This window comes from Sturnus vulgaris, chromosome 3, assembly GCF_052056855.1.
Source record: "Sturnus vulgaris isolate bStuVul1 chromosome 3, bStuVul1.hap1, whole genome shotgun sequence".
In the NCBI taxonomy this organism is placed as follows: Eukaryota; Metazoa; Chordata; class Aves; order Passeriformes; family Sturnidae; genus Sturnus; species Sturnus vulgaris.
Genome location: NC_142245.1, coordinates 89,875,823 through 89,893,130, shown reverse-complemented (window position 1 = coordinate 89,893,130; position 17,308 = coordinate 89,875,823). Strand labels below are relative to the sequence as shown.

General features: G+C 39.0%; 1 protein-coding gene across 4 annotated transcripts in view; it reads right to left on the bottom strand.

Moving 5' to 3' along the window:
* KHDRBS2 (KH RNA binding domain containing, signal transduction associated 2) overlaps positions 1–17,308 on the bottom strand; it is a 349,112-nt gene that overhangs the window by 121,774 nt on the left and 210,030 nt on the right. For all 4 annotated transcript variants that reach the window (XR_015802677.1, XR_015802678.1, XR_015802679.1 and 1 more), the window contains exons 5-6: positions 11,939–12,066; positions 9,649–9,844 (exon numbers count right to left, since the gene is read on the bottom strand). Coding sequence is in view for 1 of the 4 variants with exons in the window: in XM_088162239.1 (XP_088018365.1) it covers positions 9,649–9,844; positions 11,939–12,066 (324 nt within the window). In the remaining 3 variants the exon portion in view is untranslated. The remainder of the gene's footprint in view (positions 1–9,648; positions 9,845–11,938; positions 12,067–17,308) is intronic.

The window sequence follows — 17,308 nt, the reverse complement described above, 5'->3', positions numbered from 1 at the left end:
TTTTTCTTCCTATATTTACATGTTTTACACAAATTGTATTGTTAGGAAAGAAAATAAAGGCTTTAATTTTTATGTTGCTGATCCTTCAGACTGATTTCTTACACAGTTCCTCACACATGCTGCTTGCTGTAGAGGAGCTCTGTGCAGCATCAGCTTGTTACAAATAGATGGGCTGGAAGAAATTGACCATATTTTTCTGTGATGTAGCTACAGATAACATATATATATATATACATGCACATATCTGTGTCAGCGTGTAAGAACATATCTTTATACTGACACAAAGATTTACTGGATACACTATGACAGTTGGAGAGTCCAACCACCCCCTTCCAAAAGCACTAGATACAGGACACTCACATGATGCTGCTGAGGAAGAAGCTGCAGGGTTATCAGCAGATATCCTGAGTTCTAGGCACAGCTATAGTCAGCTTTGTGTATAACAATATCCACCCAGGGTATATATATACACTCCTAGATCTATGAAAATAGAAGCTGACATATATACTTGAACCTTCCTTAAATACCCAGAAACAACAGGCATATTGCTGGGGAGGTACCTCTGTGGCAATCCATGAGATAATTCATCCAACACAAAACTTTTTCTTCCTATGTATAATTGAAATTCAGAGCTGCAAATTCAATGAACACAGTAAAGGAAAAAAGATAACAGGCCTATAAGGCTTCTGTTCAGGCCTTTGATTTTTACCAGATACATTTCCTATTCTTCCATTTTCCTGAGTAACCAATAAGTACACGGATAGGATATAGGCAACTGGCTAAAAGGCCCATCAGCCAGTTAATGAAACTGAACTGTGGTCTGTAATATTTGTATTTTATTATAAGTGCAATTGCTAGATATGTATCTCTACAGTTTCATGCAGAAGTATTTTTTGCAAGATGACAAAATCACAGATGTAACAAAGAGAAAAACAGATGAACTCTGATGGAAGATCCAGAAACAGAAAATGTTTTTTTAAATACATGACCCTAAAATTCCAGTAAAATTCAAATAGTATTTTGGAACAACCCATGTAAGTTTTCAATTTACATGAAACAGTTCCTAAACTGTGCATTTTACTACATTAATAAAGCTCCAATTTCATCTAAAATTCAAATTCTTAATAAATAATACACAAACTAGAACTTCTCTGTCATCTGTACATGGAATCTATTGATATAAAGAGCACTTTGTATATCTATTCAAACAAAAAGTCACCAATCTGAGTTCACCAAAGGCTAGACTGAAAAGTGTAAGAAAAACAGGTATGCTGGAGGCAATGTGGGTGTGATAATGTTAAGTGCCATGGCATCTTGCTCTCCAGAGCCCTTCCTGAAAAGAGAGCTCAGAGCTTCTGCAGTTGTCTGGCACAGCTGAAGTCTCTGCACTTACTGAGTGCAGATGTGTCTCTCTCCCCAGAAATGGATGAACCTTGACGTTCAAAATTGTTTAGTTTTTTAGTACCTCAGTGGACTAAGTCTGGTTAAGTAACTTTGAGAATTGGAAGAAAAAACCTAAGTCTTCCTACTAACTGAGCTGAATTCACAAAGTAACAGAACTCTCAATAATTCTAATTAAATTAGACTTGTCCCAAGTCTTGAAGAGCAATTCTTTAAGTTTGCATGAATTTGTTTAAAAAAAAACCCCAAACCCAAAAAATTATTTTTTGCTTTGCAGTCTGTTGGAAAAGAATAACATGGGTGGAGATACAGTCAACTGATAATGTTTAGTCTGCAAATGCCTGTAGAGTTATTTTGTACCAATCTAGACTGTTCTCCATCAGATAAATAACCAAGTGACAAGTTTTGACTGAGCTAAGTGACAGTAGACATGTATTTTTCGTAATAAGCTCCTGAAAGATCCCATTGTTCAATGATCAAGTGGTACACTGCATGATGGCAGACAAATTTGGCTCTGTGGATAACACTGCATATATTTTTTATCTAGGATCTTATGAATACAACTGCATACACTATGAATATTTAAGGACCATATGCAGGCTGGATCATCAATTGAGAGATGCCCTTCACTTAGATCTCTATATAAAAAATATAAATATTTATTACATTGTACTTGTAATAACATCATTTATAATACTAAAACATGTACAGCTGCATCAGCATTTTCTTTTTACTCTGTCTAGCATAGAAAATAATTTTCATCTGAAAACTTGGTAACTGTGTCAAGGAGAGAACTATTTCTGCCAAGTAAGGACAGAATGAAGGGGATGACAGAAGAATTTGCCCTCCACAAAAGATATTTCTGCACCATTAATACACAGATGCAAGAGTTTTATGGATTTTACTAGTGAAGTCCATAGAATAACTCTGATTAATCAAAGTTAAAAATCAATTTAAATCAAGAAAATAATATAATAAAGTCTGATTTAGACCACATTATCAATATGTGAGAAATTCATAGCAGTGGTGAGTCTGAAAGCAGTATTCACTGTAGTACTGCACTGCTCTCAGGACAGTTCTTTGGGTTTCATGAGGCAAGCCTTCTTTATTCAGTCTAAGATCTTTACGAATAAGAGACAAACTTCAGTTTGCAAAGGTAAGCTAAAAACTCTAGACCTGCAGGTTTCCAGATACTAAAGATTTAGTGCTGACTGTGGATTCTGCTCTTACGAAAACATTAAAAATTTGCCATTACTTTAACTCCATATTTATGTTGCTGGACTTTTTCACAATAAATATATTTATACTTTTCATGGACAATATTAGCCAAAATCTGAATAAATCCACTATACCTTCATCTCACAGCATCCTTCTAAACCTCAATAGAGTCTTTCAGATAATATAAACATTATCTTGTTTATTGCTACTGTACTAAAAAGAAAATTTGATTTTTCAAGTCACAGCAGATACAAGGTGAGTAGAGCTTAGTTCTTTTTATAAGTGCCTTGGGCATTAATAGCTAATCAATCATATTTAATCAATATGTTGTTCAGCCATGCAGATTCCCATGTCTATAATTCCAGCTTCATTCAAATTATCTTTAGTCTCAGTACATTCTTCATTGATTTTTTTTTTCTCACCCAAAAAAGGCATAGAAATAGAAAAGCACTACATCTTAAAAACTTGGAAACACCAGTTTAGGGAAATTAAAAAAAAAAAAAGAAAAAGAAAGTAATCCCCGTTACCTATTATTGTATTCAACATATTTCACTATTTTACGGTTTGGAACAACCCAGAAGTCTTTTTAGTTGTCCAGGCCTCACTCTCATTGACAATGTCCTACTGAGATTATAGGAATGGACTTGAAAGTATCAACTTGTGCTGGTTTTACCTGGTGAAGGACAGACTCAGAGGCTTTTCTCTTTGAGAAAACTTCCTCTGTGAGTTGATGGGACCAATTGAAGGCTGGCTTGGTTACTGACAGCCTGAAAATCCAATTAGAGAAGTTAGTTCGCCCCGTGAACACACATTTTAAGGAGGTATTCCAGGAAAAAGCTCTCTTTTATTTCCAGTGGCTGAGCAGGTAACACTGGCCTGGGCTCCCTCCCATGTAGGGGGGCTCAGAGGCCGCTGGGCCCCGTCTGCAAACCGAGGGACCCGATGGCCAGGGGGGAGGAGAGGCTCGTAGACAAAACCTTAGCCCTGCTTCCTCCCCTGTGTGCCCATGGCTCTGGGGGGATGGCCTGGCTCCTGCTGCTGGCTCGGAGCAGCTTTGGAGGGGCAGAGCCTGCCCAGCCCCTGCAGGCCTGGGGGAGGCAGCCAGGCCCTGTCTGGAAGCAGGGGTGGCCATGGGCAGTGCGAGGCTGCAGCCCAGCCCCAGAAAGGCTGATGGACACCTCACCCACCTCCTTCCACCCAGTGTGACCTGGGGGAAGCAGGGGTGGCCATGGGCAGTGGGTGCTGCAGCCCAGCCCCAGAAAGGCTGGTTGACATCTCAGCCGCTCCTCACCCAGCACAGCCCGGGCCTGGCCCAGCTCTAGCAGCTTCTGTGTGAAATTTTAACTCTTAGTTCTTGGATAAGATCTCCGTTTTGTTTTGAATAAAAAGGAAAAAACGGAAAAGATACAAAATCAGTGAAACAAGAGTTAAGGGTTTTTTTTAGATAGAAGGAGAGTAAGAAGATGAAGGAGAGTAAGAAGAAGAACGTTGGCTGAAAATCCTTTTGTGCAATTGTCGGGATGAACTGATATTACACTGAATATTCCTATAAACCATGGAGAAAGACATGGGGGGTTGGAGATGTTCCATTTGATAGATTGTTGACCAACAATCTGTGTTGAGAATCCTTCGCCCCAAGGAGAAAAGGGGATCTCTTTTTCTGGAGATGAAGCACGAACAGAGAGAAAGAGAGATGAAGAGAATTTTTGGTTTGGAACAGTTCGTTCTTTAAAGTAAAATACCCCATGAGTTTAACATGGCCCATAAGCACAGCGTTGGGAAAGCTGTGAAAATGGGAGGAGCCTCATGATTTTTAAGTTCTTTTCTTGGGCGGATGTGAATTGTGAAAAGTGAAGCCATGAGAGAACTGTTTTTTTCCCTCCTTGTGGAGAAGTCCCTATGGCCTGACAAGAGGAAACTTCTCTCTCTGAAGTGAACTGAAAAAGACTATTTAAGTTGGGAACTGACTGAAGTGGTTTTTTGTATGTTTGTTTTGTTGTTATGAAGGTTGGGAGAGAGAAGGAAGGAGTCGTCTGAAGATCTTACTGTGAATTTACTCTTCTTTCTCTTTCTTTGTGTAGTTAATAAAGTTTTTTATACCCTTTTGAGTTTTAGGCCTGCCTTGGTCTTTTGCTCCTGGTTCTGTCTCACAACAGAAAATGAGTATATTTAAATTGGCAAATCAAAACTATAACAAACTTCTCACTTTAACATATTTATTATAGCAGTAGCACAGGAGAAAACATGCCATGAATAGGAAGTTTAGGTCTTTATTACATAAAGTTTCCATCTACATTCAGGATTGGCAGACAGAACAGATTTAAAAGCAGCAAGAATTTCCATTTAAACTATTAAACAAAGCCTCCGAAACCACAATTTTGTGGATTGCAGGCACATGTAAATGTTAATTATTCTTTTTAAAATCTTAAAGTGTGACAAATGCCTCTTATTGTTAGTCTTTTCATTGTCTATGTTGGCATTGAATAAGCATGAACATAGCTGTTTCAGTTTGTTTGAAAACTATTGAAAAATGCAAATAACCATTGATCTTAGAACAAACACTTGAATGTGGCATTTGCTTTCATATTAAATAATTTGAAATGAGAGGAAGAGCAGTGTGATGTTAAAAGCACAATCTATCTTATTGTGTTCTTTTCCAGTGACTTTGTAAAAGTACTGCTCTCAACTTATTCCAGAGGATAACAAGAATGTGTATCTGGCTGGTTTGATCAGTGAACTGAGAGGCAAGAGAGAATATCTGCATTTAAAATTGCTCTTTAATCTGGCTGTCCTAGACCTAGGAGCTGTACTAGCTTCACAGTGTCTTGACAGACCAGCCTATTTCTTGCAAACAAATTATATATTTGTTTCTAAAAGCAAGAAGCTCAGCTAAGTATCCATATTATGATGAGTGGCTTTCTGTGCAAAAGTCCTCTTTTTTATCCAAGAGTGAAAATGCAGGTGGAGGTAAAGTATAAAAGCAATGTGTATTTTACATTTTCCCAAATGTATTCTCTTTGGGTAATTCTTTCCATCTGGTGTAAGGGAACAAGTGATAAGTCACTTCAAAACTCACATCAGACCTCCTAGAAAGGCTCACTATATCTTATAAAAAATGTAAAGAAAAATATCACTGGACAGTTCATTACTAGCTTTTGATTCAGAAGCGAAAAATATAGATAAAGGGTCAAATGCCCTCCAAAACAGGATCTGAAAGCAGAAGTAATCTTGGCTTAGATTTGGATTAGGCACCCTTCCAGTTTTAGCTTTAATCTTGAGTGGAAAATTCTGGATGCTCAGATCAAAATATACTGTGCTGAACACTGGCTTTGCCCAGTTAAGTTGCCCCATCCCTACAAATGCTCAAGGCCAGGTTGGATGGGGCTTTGAGCAACGTAGTCTAGCAAAAGGTGTTCCTGCCAAAGGAGGTGCAGGAGATGCAAAGGTCAGTGCCAAAGGAGAGGCAGGAGATGCTCCAGGTGCCAGAACTGAGTGAGATTCCCCTGCAGCCCCTGGTGCAGCCCATGGTGGGGCAGGTGTGCCCCTGCAGCCCATGGGGGGCCATGGGGATGCAGAGATCCACCTGCAGCCCGGGGAGCAGACCCACACTGGAGCAGGTGGATGCCTGAGAGGAGACTGTGACCCCATGGGAGGCCTGTGCTGGAGCAGGCTCCTAGCAGGAATCAGCAGACCTGTGGAGAGAGGAGCCCACTCTGGAGCAGATGTAGAACTCCTATCCCTGAGCAGCAGAAGAAACAACCTGTGACTAATTTACCATAATCCCCATTCCCTATCTCCCTGTGCTTGGCAAGGGGGCAGATCTGAGAAGGAGATGAGAGGCGTGGGAGGGGAGGTGTTTTTAAGGTCTTATTTTGCTTCTCATTATCCTGCTCAGTTTTTGTTGGTAATAAACTCAATTAACGTCCCCAAATTGAGTCTATTTTGCCCTTGATAGTACTTGGTGAGTGATTTCTCTCCCAGTTTTTATCTCAACTCATAAACCTTTATATTTTCTCTCCCCTTTCCAGTTGCAGAGGGGAGTGATAGAGGCGCTTTTGTGGGGGCCTGGCATCCAGCCAGTGCCATTTTGTCTCAACCCAAGATCTTTCTCACTTTTACACTTCTGCATCTCTCCCTGACTTCACCAGGGAAGTGAGCACCTGTGTGCAGCTTAGTTGTTGGCTCCGGTTAAAACACAACACCCGGTCACAAACCCTGGACCACCCCTCTCGATCCCAGAAGCTGCACAGCAGCTGCCAGTTATACTCTTCATCCAATTTCACACCCAGTAAACTGCTTTACAAGTGAAGAAGGTTCACATAGTAAATACTTTACCTTTGCATGTATTTTCTAATGTCAGTACCTCCTCTTCCTGCAGGGAAGAAGCTCCTCTAAGATACTATCTAGGCTACATGCAATATAAAGCAAATTTCAGAGGAAAGTAAAGAAAAAGGCATGTGGTGAGTCACTGCTCCTTCCTGCTCCAGCCCGCTTCTTTTCTGAAAATTGTTCCAAATGTTTTTCCCTCTGGCTAGGCCTGACATTCAAAATGTTGCACATGAATATATTCACCACAATGACAGGACTTTTCTTGAGAAACTTTCAGACATCTGCTTTTATGGATTCCCAGAAAGGCCATCAGGAAACCTCAAAATATTTATATATTGGATAATCCAAACTTTTAAATGCTTATCCAAACCAATTTGAACAGCTAGATGTTTCAAGGTCAAATAGTCAATACAATCTCTGATTAGTAGTGCTCAGCAAACGGCTAAAGATTTTTTTTCAGGAAATGCTGTCTAAACATTTTTTAAAACTCGCTGTAGCCATTTGATTCTATTTCTTGAATTCGCTTTCAGATCAACATTCAAGTGACTATATTTCATTAGAGCAAACAAAATACAGAATAGAGATACTCACAATCAATGACAGTGCATTCATATATTCATATGTACCACTTATCAAACCAATAGTGATTGCAAATAGTACGAAAAAAATGTTGTGAAATACTGTAATCAAAACTGAAAAATATAAACTCATAAGGAAATTCTAATACACTTGTGGGTTAGAAGCAGGAAAAGAAAAAGTAAACTGGATAAATTATTCATTATAAATTAGTTTTAAATCTGTAGGATTAAGGGGGAAAGAACAATAATTACACATGACATTTGCTGCAGGTCAACAAATAGATTCACTTGCTTTTAGTATCCAGCCAGGTATCTGATTTATTAAATGGTTTATTTAGGAAGAAAAACTGTGTTGATTACTTGATTACTTTCTGCAAAAAAAAAAAATGTATTTTCCCTAAAACATCATTTACAATATTATATTCAGATATGTGACAGTGAACTTTTCCTTCTACCAGCACAGCATCAGAGTTCTAGTTCTTATCTCAGCCCACAAGATACCAAAATTATTTAGATTGAACTTACAAACTATTATAATAAGACAAGAAATTTTCATTGCAAACTGGTGAATGATAGCAATCTCATATGTTCCTAGCTATGGAATATAGGCGTTGAAAGGACAGAGGAGATGAAAGATCTCCAAACCATGTGAATTTTGATTTATAAGGCAGCACGTTTTTTGCTGCTAGCTAAGAAGGAGAAAGAAAGCCACAAACACATATGTTTGTGTTTACTGGACTAATGTATCACAGATTAAACTGACTCTTTTAATTGTGTGTATGTTTTGTGCTCCTGAGAGTGTAGGCATTTCAAAAATAGGGGGAACTGGATGAATGCCTTCCTAACCTTGATAATCCAGCTGCCTCAATTTCTCCCCCTGCTTTCCATATATTTACCATCCAGAAAAAGTGCAAGAAATGCTCCCTAAAACATACTTAATACTCTAGGACATTTACTAGTCCTGTACATGAAAAAAAGAAATCACTTTAATTATAGTCCTAATCTTACATTACAAGGGTTCTGTATCTGCACAGAAAGGAAGGTCTCATACATTGTGATACTAACAGTCAATAATATACTGTTTGTCAAGGAATCATATAGTTTTGAAATTCCATTTCTTCGCAGGATTTTTAGCTCATTCATTAATGGAAACTGTGTTGAGGTAAATAATATTCATACAAATAAGGAGTGACTTTTTCCCCTCCTGTTTTGCTGCTGTTGGTCAGTTGTGATTTTCAGAATTAACGGAATGTGCATCCCTGATTTAAAATGACAGTGATCTAGCCACTACACTACAAATACACATGGTTGAGTGAAGCTTTAACAACAAAGAATAATTTCTGTTTCATTTTCCCTTCTTCTGTTCTAGGAAGACTATTAATTGAATAAAAGTGCATCTTTCCCTGGTAGTTGGATTAGGGAATAGATTGGATATTCATCTTACTCTTGGACTTGCCAAGCTGGAAAAATTCAGACATCATATTTGATAGCACTTTCTTCTCTATTTGGATATCTGTTGTTATGGTGATAGTTCCAGAAGGAAACATTAATGAGGATGACTTGAAAGCTTTGGTGTGTACAGCACAATTATTTTTAACAGCTCATAAGAAAAAGTGGCAGTCAGTTAGTACCGCTCCTGGCTAAAGACACATTATTGTACCAACTTTCATGAAAACGACCTGAATTTCTATTTATTATGTATCTGTAACACAGTGTTGAATACAAATATGTAATAGAAAGGATTTGGAAGACCAACATGCCTCACCCCCCCGCCCATTTTCTCATAAAGGATATAAGCTGTTATTCTTAGGAACTCGGTTACCGTAAAAACTGACTTTAAGTATACAACACAAATTTTAAAATATCTGTACTGCTCTTTTCTGACACCCCGAGAACTATCCAGTGTGATGTCTCATATCCAAAACTAAGCTATGAACAAATCTACAAAGCCACATCACCCAGCACGAGCCTGCAGACACACTGCATCACCCAGACTGTCGTTCACCTGCAGGGGAAAAGCGTTAGAGAAAGGAGCTTTCTGCCTGGACTATCCCATCTGGAAAGGACTTGATGTTCATCACAGAGCTCGGCTCGCACGTTGTGAAGGGAGGCATTTACTTACATAGTCCTCGTAGGCCTCGTGTGCGGGCGGCGGGGGTGCTCTGTAGCCCGGCACGGACGGGGCGCCTCTGGCTCGAGGGGTGGGAACGCCTCTGGCCACCGGCGGGACAGGGAGCGCTCCACGCGTCACCGGCGCTCCTCGGGGTGCCTGGGCACCTCGTCCTGGCAGCGGGGGAGGAATGGCACCCCCACGGCCCCTGCGGGGAGCAAAAGGGAATGAGCGCTCTGGCGTGTACAGCGAGGGAAGACATGCGTGTGCTTCCCCATTTTAAAGGCTCTCACGTCTTTACTGCTATTTAAAGCATCATATAACTCTGGGGTTTTGGCAGCTACAATGTCAAGCACTTTTAGGCAATATCTCAGGCAGAACTCATATTATGGAAAGGCATTATTTTTAAACCATCTAGTGCCTTTTGCACCTGATCCTCTTGTTGCTGGTGATAATAAAATTCTGAATCGTTATAATTCACAGGGTTGCAGAAACTCCAAAGCAGTTCCAGAAGATGAAGAAAATGAGAAACTTCTTCTGTTAGTTTCAAAGTACTTTACAAGAGCAGTCATCACCCGAATTTTCATGTTTAGTGGTGGGTGGGAGAAATGGATTGTCAGAAGACATCGCAGGACATCAGAAACTTGCAAGGCAAAGTAGATGAAGAATATAAAAGGAGAGGAATAACTTTTTTTCCTGTCTAGTTTAGTTCAGCACAAAAGATTGGTAGTGTGGGATTCTACTTTCCCCCACTGCACAGAGAGAAGAGAGCATATAGACAAGCATGGAAAGAGGTTTAGCATCCACCTGGCTATTTATGCTGTATCTTCCTTGCTGTACAAACTAGTAAATCAGAAGAAGCTGTTACCGTTTAAAAAAAACATACGATGAAATAGAGGGGGGCAGAAATCAGGGAAGCAGTCTGTGAGTTTTGTTTCACAGCAGTATGCTCCTGGGTGTGCTGTCTTTTTGGAAGACTGTGAATGCCAGGTATAGCAACTATGCATGACAGCACAGTTGTGAATGGAACTAAGGTCTCCTGCAGCAGTAGGAACTGTGGTTTGTTCCCTGCTGAGACAAACAAACCCATTGCATTAGGTTGCAATGTCCATTACTTTACTACAGGTTTCAGTAGGAGATTTTAGACTTGCAGAATCACTGAATGGTTTGTGTTGGAAGGTACCTTCAGAGATCTTCTAGTCAAAACCTCATGCCTTGGGCAGGGACATCTTTCTTGGGTGCTTTGAACCCAATTTAAAAGCTGCAAGTTTGCTGCGGTGACATTCTGATCATCATTATTATGTCAAGCTCTTCAGAGATCTTGGATGTAAAGAAGATGAGCCCAGAAACTCTTTGAGTAGAAGATGGTCATGAATGCCAGCTGCAAAAATATCCTGTGTAAGTGCATCATACTACCAACTAAAAAGCTCATGTAGGAAAAACTGGCGGTAAACATGATAGACGTCTTCAGGGACAAAACCTCAGAGGTCATAGGAAAGATCAGCCCATTCACTTACTGCAGAACTCCTCTGTCAGCATAACATAAGGTATCCCCATATCCTATTTCTTTCAAAATAAGAGTCCATTTTTTTTTAGGACTTATCTTGAAATTACCTCTTTGGAGAGAAGACTAGAAGTAGCTAGGTAACTTAGATGCCTGGAGCAATGAAGTTCCTAAGGGTTCACAGTGAAAAACAAGTCTGAGAGAATGTTCTAAGATTTTATACTGGCCTTAATAACAAGCAGAGATTTATATTATTTAGATATGAAAAAATACTTGGACATATTCACATCTCAATGTTTTTAGATTATGCCAATCAAATTCACTTAAAACTGATAACCCATCAACAAATAACATATAATGCAGTTTTTATATATAGGTATATTTGTATATACATACAGTATAGCTGCAATATGTATAAAAAGTAATTATTTGGAAAATAAAATTCTTCCTAGACTATGTGGCCTTCTCTGACTACACTATTATTTTGACCAAACATTTTATGTTACTGACCATACTGCCTTAGTACTAGCATAAAAGTATTCTTTCTCAGAAATATCCTTTTCCTGTCTTCATAATCTGCTCTCATTTGTTGTCACCCACTGTACCCTGTAAACTGTACATCAGAAAATCTACAACAATACAGATCACACAGAAAACAAATATTTTGATTTACTGACCAGGACATGTATGTAACTGTCTTTTTTTTTGTTTTTGCTTTTGTTTTTTTTTAACAATGGGGTTTTTTACTATTGTGTACACTTTGTAAAGATATTAACATAACAGTTCAGGGTACTATACCTTGAAGGAGCTGCAGGTGGCACACGGATCCCTCTTCCTCGAATGCCCCGTCCACGTGATGAATCCTCAGAACCGTTCAAATACGAGAGTTCTCTCAGCTGCTCCTGGCGAATTTCATCATTATAATCCTGAAATGCAAACAGTGAAACTTTCTGAAACTTTGTGCTTTGACTGAGCTGGCAAACCACTGAAACCAGAAATTCCGTGGATGGCATTTCAGTGAATTGTTCTGCATTATCACTGGAATGCTGAAAAATTGAACACGTGGGTCTGGACAACTACCCATAATCTATGGACAGAAAAATGTATATGTATGGGCAGTGAAGGTGGTCATAAAGAGCATGAACATGCAAAAAAAGCCCCACAAAAGGCAGAGAAGGTATAAACAAGCAGAAATGTATCTGTATGCAAAATGCAGATGGACTTTCACATACAAAAAGCACTAATTTCAAGTGACTTGTAATTAGACAAAGAAACAAGTGTTTTATAAATAATTTTTTATTCTTGGCAAATTTCCCTGGCTTTATGCACTTAAAACACAAATTCTACCTTATATTGCACATTAGAATGACTGGATGATTTAATTCAATACCAATTAGCCAGTGAATGTAAAAGTCAAGTAACAAAGCTATGTTTACTATAGAAAATTTGTTAAATGAAATAAAATAGGCCTATTCCAAGAACAGGGTATTGACTTCAGCACTGCAATTTCTGTTGGCTCAATGAACAGAACACCAGATGAACTTCCTTTTCTTACTGATACAAAATAAAATCACAGACTCATAAAATGGTTTAGGTTGGAAGGGACCTTAAAGATCTAATTCCAAGCCCCCTGACATGGACATCATGTTGACTTCCTCTTCATTGGAATGCCTGACTGGAAGAGGTGATCTTTGATTATTAACTATGACTGTCGGGCCCCTTTTCATTCCAGGGCTCTATCCCACTCCACCAAGCAGTTCCCTGGAGAGACCAAAGTCTGCTCTCCTAAAGTCCAGGCCAGACCTTGCTCTGCACTCTTCTCCCTGCCCTAAGGCTCTTGAACTCCCTCCATCATTTCATGATCACTGCAGCCCAGGCCAGTCTTGAGCTTCACCTTTCCTACCAACCCCTCCCTGTTGGTGAGAATGAAGTCCAGCATAGAGTGTCTCCCAATGGCTTCTCTAACACTTGGAGAAGGAAGTTATCCTCAGTGCATTCCAGGAGCACATTTGCCCTGCTGCGTTGTCCCTCCAACAGATGTGAACGTTGAAGTCCCCCATGAAGACCAATGCTTGTGAACCTGAAGCTGCTCTTTTCTGTCTAGAGTGTCCCATCCACTATAATACACAATAATGGACACATTTACTTACTTTATGTTTGTCTAAATTCCTTTGTCAGAAATTCCTTTTTTTTTAGCTTCCTTCCATTTTATCTAGCTTTTTACAGGCTGATCACTGTATTCAAAGTCCACTGCAGCAGCCAGCTCACTGGCAGCACAGCTGCGTGACAGCTAATTATTGTTTCAAAACAGAAAGGATTATTGAATGCCAGCTCTTCTGTCCTTCCATCTTTCCACAGGCAACTGCCATTGACTGTCATGCAAGGACCTGAAAATGCATTACACGTGACACTTCTTTTAGCCAAGTTAAAGGCCAAGCCAACAGTGAGCTAGAACTGAGGCCTTGCTCGCTCCTTCTCCTTCCTAAGGAGGCCCAGGAAATTTGTTTAAAGATATGACCCTGATCCTGCTGTGTTTGTTAGAGTTTAGGCCTGGTCACAATTTCTCTTCTAATTTCTAGAGAATGTAGCTGGAGAAAAATCTATTAATGAAATTCAGAAAAGACCCCTATTTATACAATATAGCGCATGATAATTGCAGCACAATTATTATTAAAAATAAAATTATTTATTTTATTTGGAAATCCCTAATCTGATAATAAAATAGATAATGGCTTTAATTTCATACCATCCCCAAATCTTTTTGTACATTTTTCTATTCTTCTAACACTAATAGTTATAAGCCAAAGACATCTTCTAAATCAATGTGCTCTGTAAAATACAGAGGGAAAAACACAGAATCAATGAGATCACATTTACAGCAATTGTTAGAACAGGTGCCATTTACTGTGCCCTCCTTTTAGTATCATCTGTTATTCATACTGGCTTTACAAGGATTAGGACTTCAAACTTGCTGACTGAGTTTACCCTCCAGATTCCACACTGGTGCTGAGACCGAACTTCATTAATAATGTAGGTACATTTTGTAAGAGGAAAATGTGGGGGAAAATAAAAAAAACCCAAACAAACAAAAGGAAAAGGAAAAAAAAAAAACTAAACCAACCAAAAAAACCAACCAAAAAAACCCCACTAAAATAAAGGGACCTGCAAGGGGACAGAAATTGGAATTTCTGTGTTGCTGCTTTAACCCCTCTCTTTTGGAATATTGCTGTATAAATGAATTCTAGAAATTGCCTTACACAAACTATTACTCCCTTAGGTAAAAATATAATTTAAAAATCTTAAAATCAATAAAATAGAAAATCCAAATCAAATTTATAATACAGAACAGGATCTGCAAAACTTCACCATTCTGTTGTGAAATACCCTTAGTTTTAGCATGCACATTAGCTGCTGCACATTCAGTTAAGAAACAGTGTATTTTGAAATGATGAGGTAAAGACAGCCAAATACTCCCAAAGGAAGATACTGAGACAAGTCTCTTGAAAAAGAATGGTTTAATTAAAAAATATAACTCTTTATGGATAATTTATCTTATGGGCTCCTTAAAAAGCATAGTAAGGATTATAATTTCTAAACTTAAAACCTGAAGTTTTCAGCAGAAATACTCGTTTTGCCTCTTCCATTAAAAAGAAATGTAAGACTGAATTAATCTTTCATAGCTGCTACAAGTATAGCTAGAGTCAGGGTATCTATCCTGATGAATATTTAATTGCATGAGTTCGGAGCCCAGCACATGAGCAAAATTATGCTGCTGATGTTTCATAAATATCTAGTCCCAAGAAAGAGTACATGATGTTTCAAGACATACCTATACTGAACAAAGTACAAGGAAGTAGCTACACACTACAGTAGTATAATTTGTTTCAGAAAAAAAACCAAAAAACAACCTCCTTTTTTATATCAAAATAAGCTCATGAAAAATGTCCTGTACTTCACAGCTTTTCCAATAGCTTTCTATTAGCCTTATAGCTATTCTTACAGCTGATAATCTACATTAACCTATATATTTTGCGCTTCTTTATATCCTTAAAGACATTACTACCTATAAACATCTTTTTCATTTAATGCTGATAAGGAGACTGCAATCGACTCGTATCATGGCGGTCAGTTTACTAACTGAGCTAACCACCCATGCCCATGACTATTCACCTAAACATATATCTTGACTTTAGAAAGGTGAAGGATTTTCAAAATCAGCGAAGTCATAGCTCCCAGGGCCACCATAAATTGCCATGTTTATGTAAATGCCTGAAAAACCAAATTGCATGTTTAGATAAAACATTCAGTAGTCCAGAAAACATCAACATGTTTACCCCGAATTACCACAACTATGCTTATTAATGAAGGTTTGGAGTGATTCATTAAGTTGGTTGCCTTGAGTGTTGTAGAACAGAGAAAACCCATGTGCAGGTTTTCCAAAGGACATCAGAGTCTGGCCAGTGGCAGCTCACCCACAGGCTGTTCTGGAAGCACTGACAGGAGGCAGAGCAAAGAGGGGAAAGCACATAAACTGCTACAGAACTCAGTAAAGCGTTTTGGTAAAAAACCAGCAAAGTATGATGCAAGTTGCAAAACCTGATCTGAATTAACAAGAACATGTAGTGACAAGGAAAGAGAGTTAATAAAGAAATCAAAGGGTAAGGCATAGAAAGACGGAAAGGATTTAGGAAATCTGTTTCTATCATTACCATAACAAAGGCTCATAGAAGTCAAGGATAAATCAATCCCTTAAGGACAGTGATCTCCTGTCCTGATGTACTCATCCCATTTAAGTTCTATTATAATTCTATTAATAAATATCATTACTCTTATCTGTGACAGCTGAATTTCATTCTTACCAGATAGTTAGGGGAAGAATGATTTAGGTTACATTTAAACTACCTTAAGAATGCAGAGTTATACATGTCAAATCTAAAATGATAATCACAATATTTCACACTGACAATTCTGAAGCATGAATAGGGCACACTCTTTCACTCCCACGCATGTAATATCCTCTGAAGCTCTGTGTTGCCAGCATAGAGCACCACATTCCCAGACATATGTTTGCCCATCTTGCCACACTCTCTTCCTGTGCTCAGGCAGCAGAAAGAGAACAGGAGGTGGATTTGGACTCCTGCAGCATTTCTGCATCCTGCCCAGCTCCTCACATCAGCAAAAGAATTCCAAGGCTCTGCATTTGCACAGATTCACTGAAGCTAGACAATCTCCCCTAAATTCTGTTGGTGCTGCCTTGGGGCTATTTTCAGGCAGCTTAAATTCCAATTAGGCTAAAATTTCCATTGAGTACATGCTTCAGAAAACTCACAGCCAGAAAATAGGACACAGAAGACACAGTGAATTTTAGGTGGATCTAGGTGATGGGAATATAGCCCTTTTCGGTTTTTTTTGGTTTTAGATACATTCTGATTTTGGACACTAAAAGAGACATCGTCCACATGCCCCTTCTGTGTACGGGGAAGCACTAAAAAAACACTGTGCAAGTAACTGATGATGAGCAGTTCCTGGAGTCCCCTGCTTCTTTGTGTTCTCTGTAGCCTTACAATGGTAAATTGTGCTATGCTTCAGCTTCAGAGCATAGTGAGAACCACTTATCTGGACTCATGGGGTCAGGATCTGCAATTCAGTACACTGAAGATGCCAAGAACTCTGGAATTCCCACTTTTTACTTAAGTGCTTTAATATTAGATTGTTACAATAAAGAATAGTACTGGCTGCTTAGTACTCAAAGTACTTGACAAACTAAATCCTGAGTTGACAAGAGATATTTTGCATTCCTTGTTACTTTTTTATATTTTAAAATCCTGTTCTAAAACTCCAGTGCACTGAAATATAAACATATTGAACTTCTTCCTGCACATATCAATAGCATCTATCAGTGTCGGGTTAGGACACTTAGAACAATTGTGCCAGGTAGATTGGATAGCCCTCTCCATCATTAAAGTTTGGGTGAGACAGTGCCTGAGGTGGGCATGTAAATTAATTGCTGCAACTGAGTCAGGGTAATCCCTGGTATCAATCTAGGCTGTGGGAATGAACAGATGGAGAGCAGCCCTGATGAGAAGGACCTGGGGGCACTGGTGGATGAGAGGCTGGCCTGGCAGTGTCAACTTCCAGCCCAAAAAGCCAACATTATGCTGGGCTTCA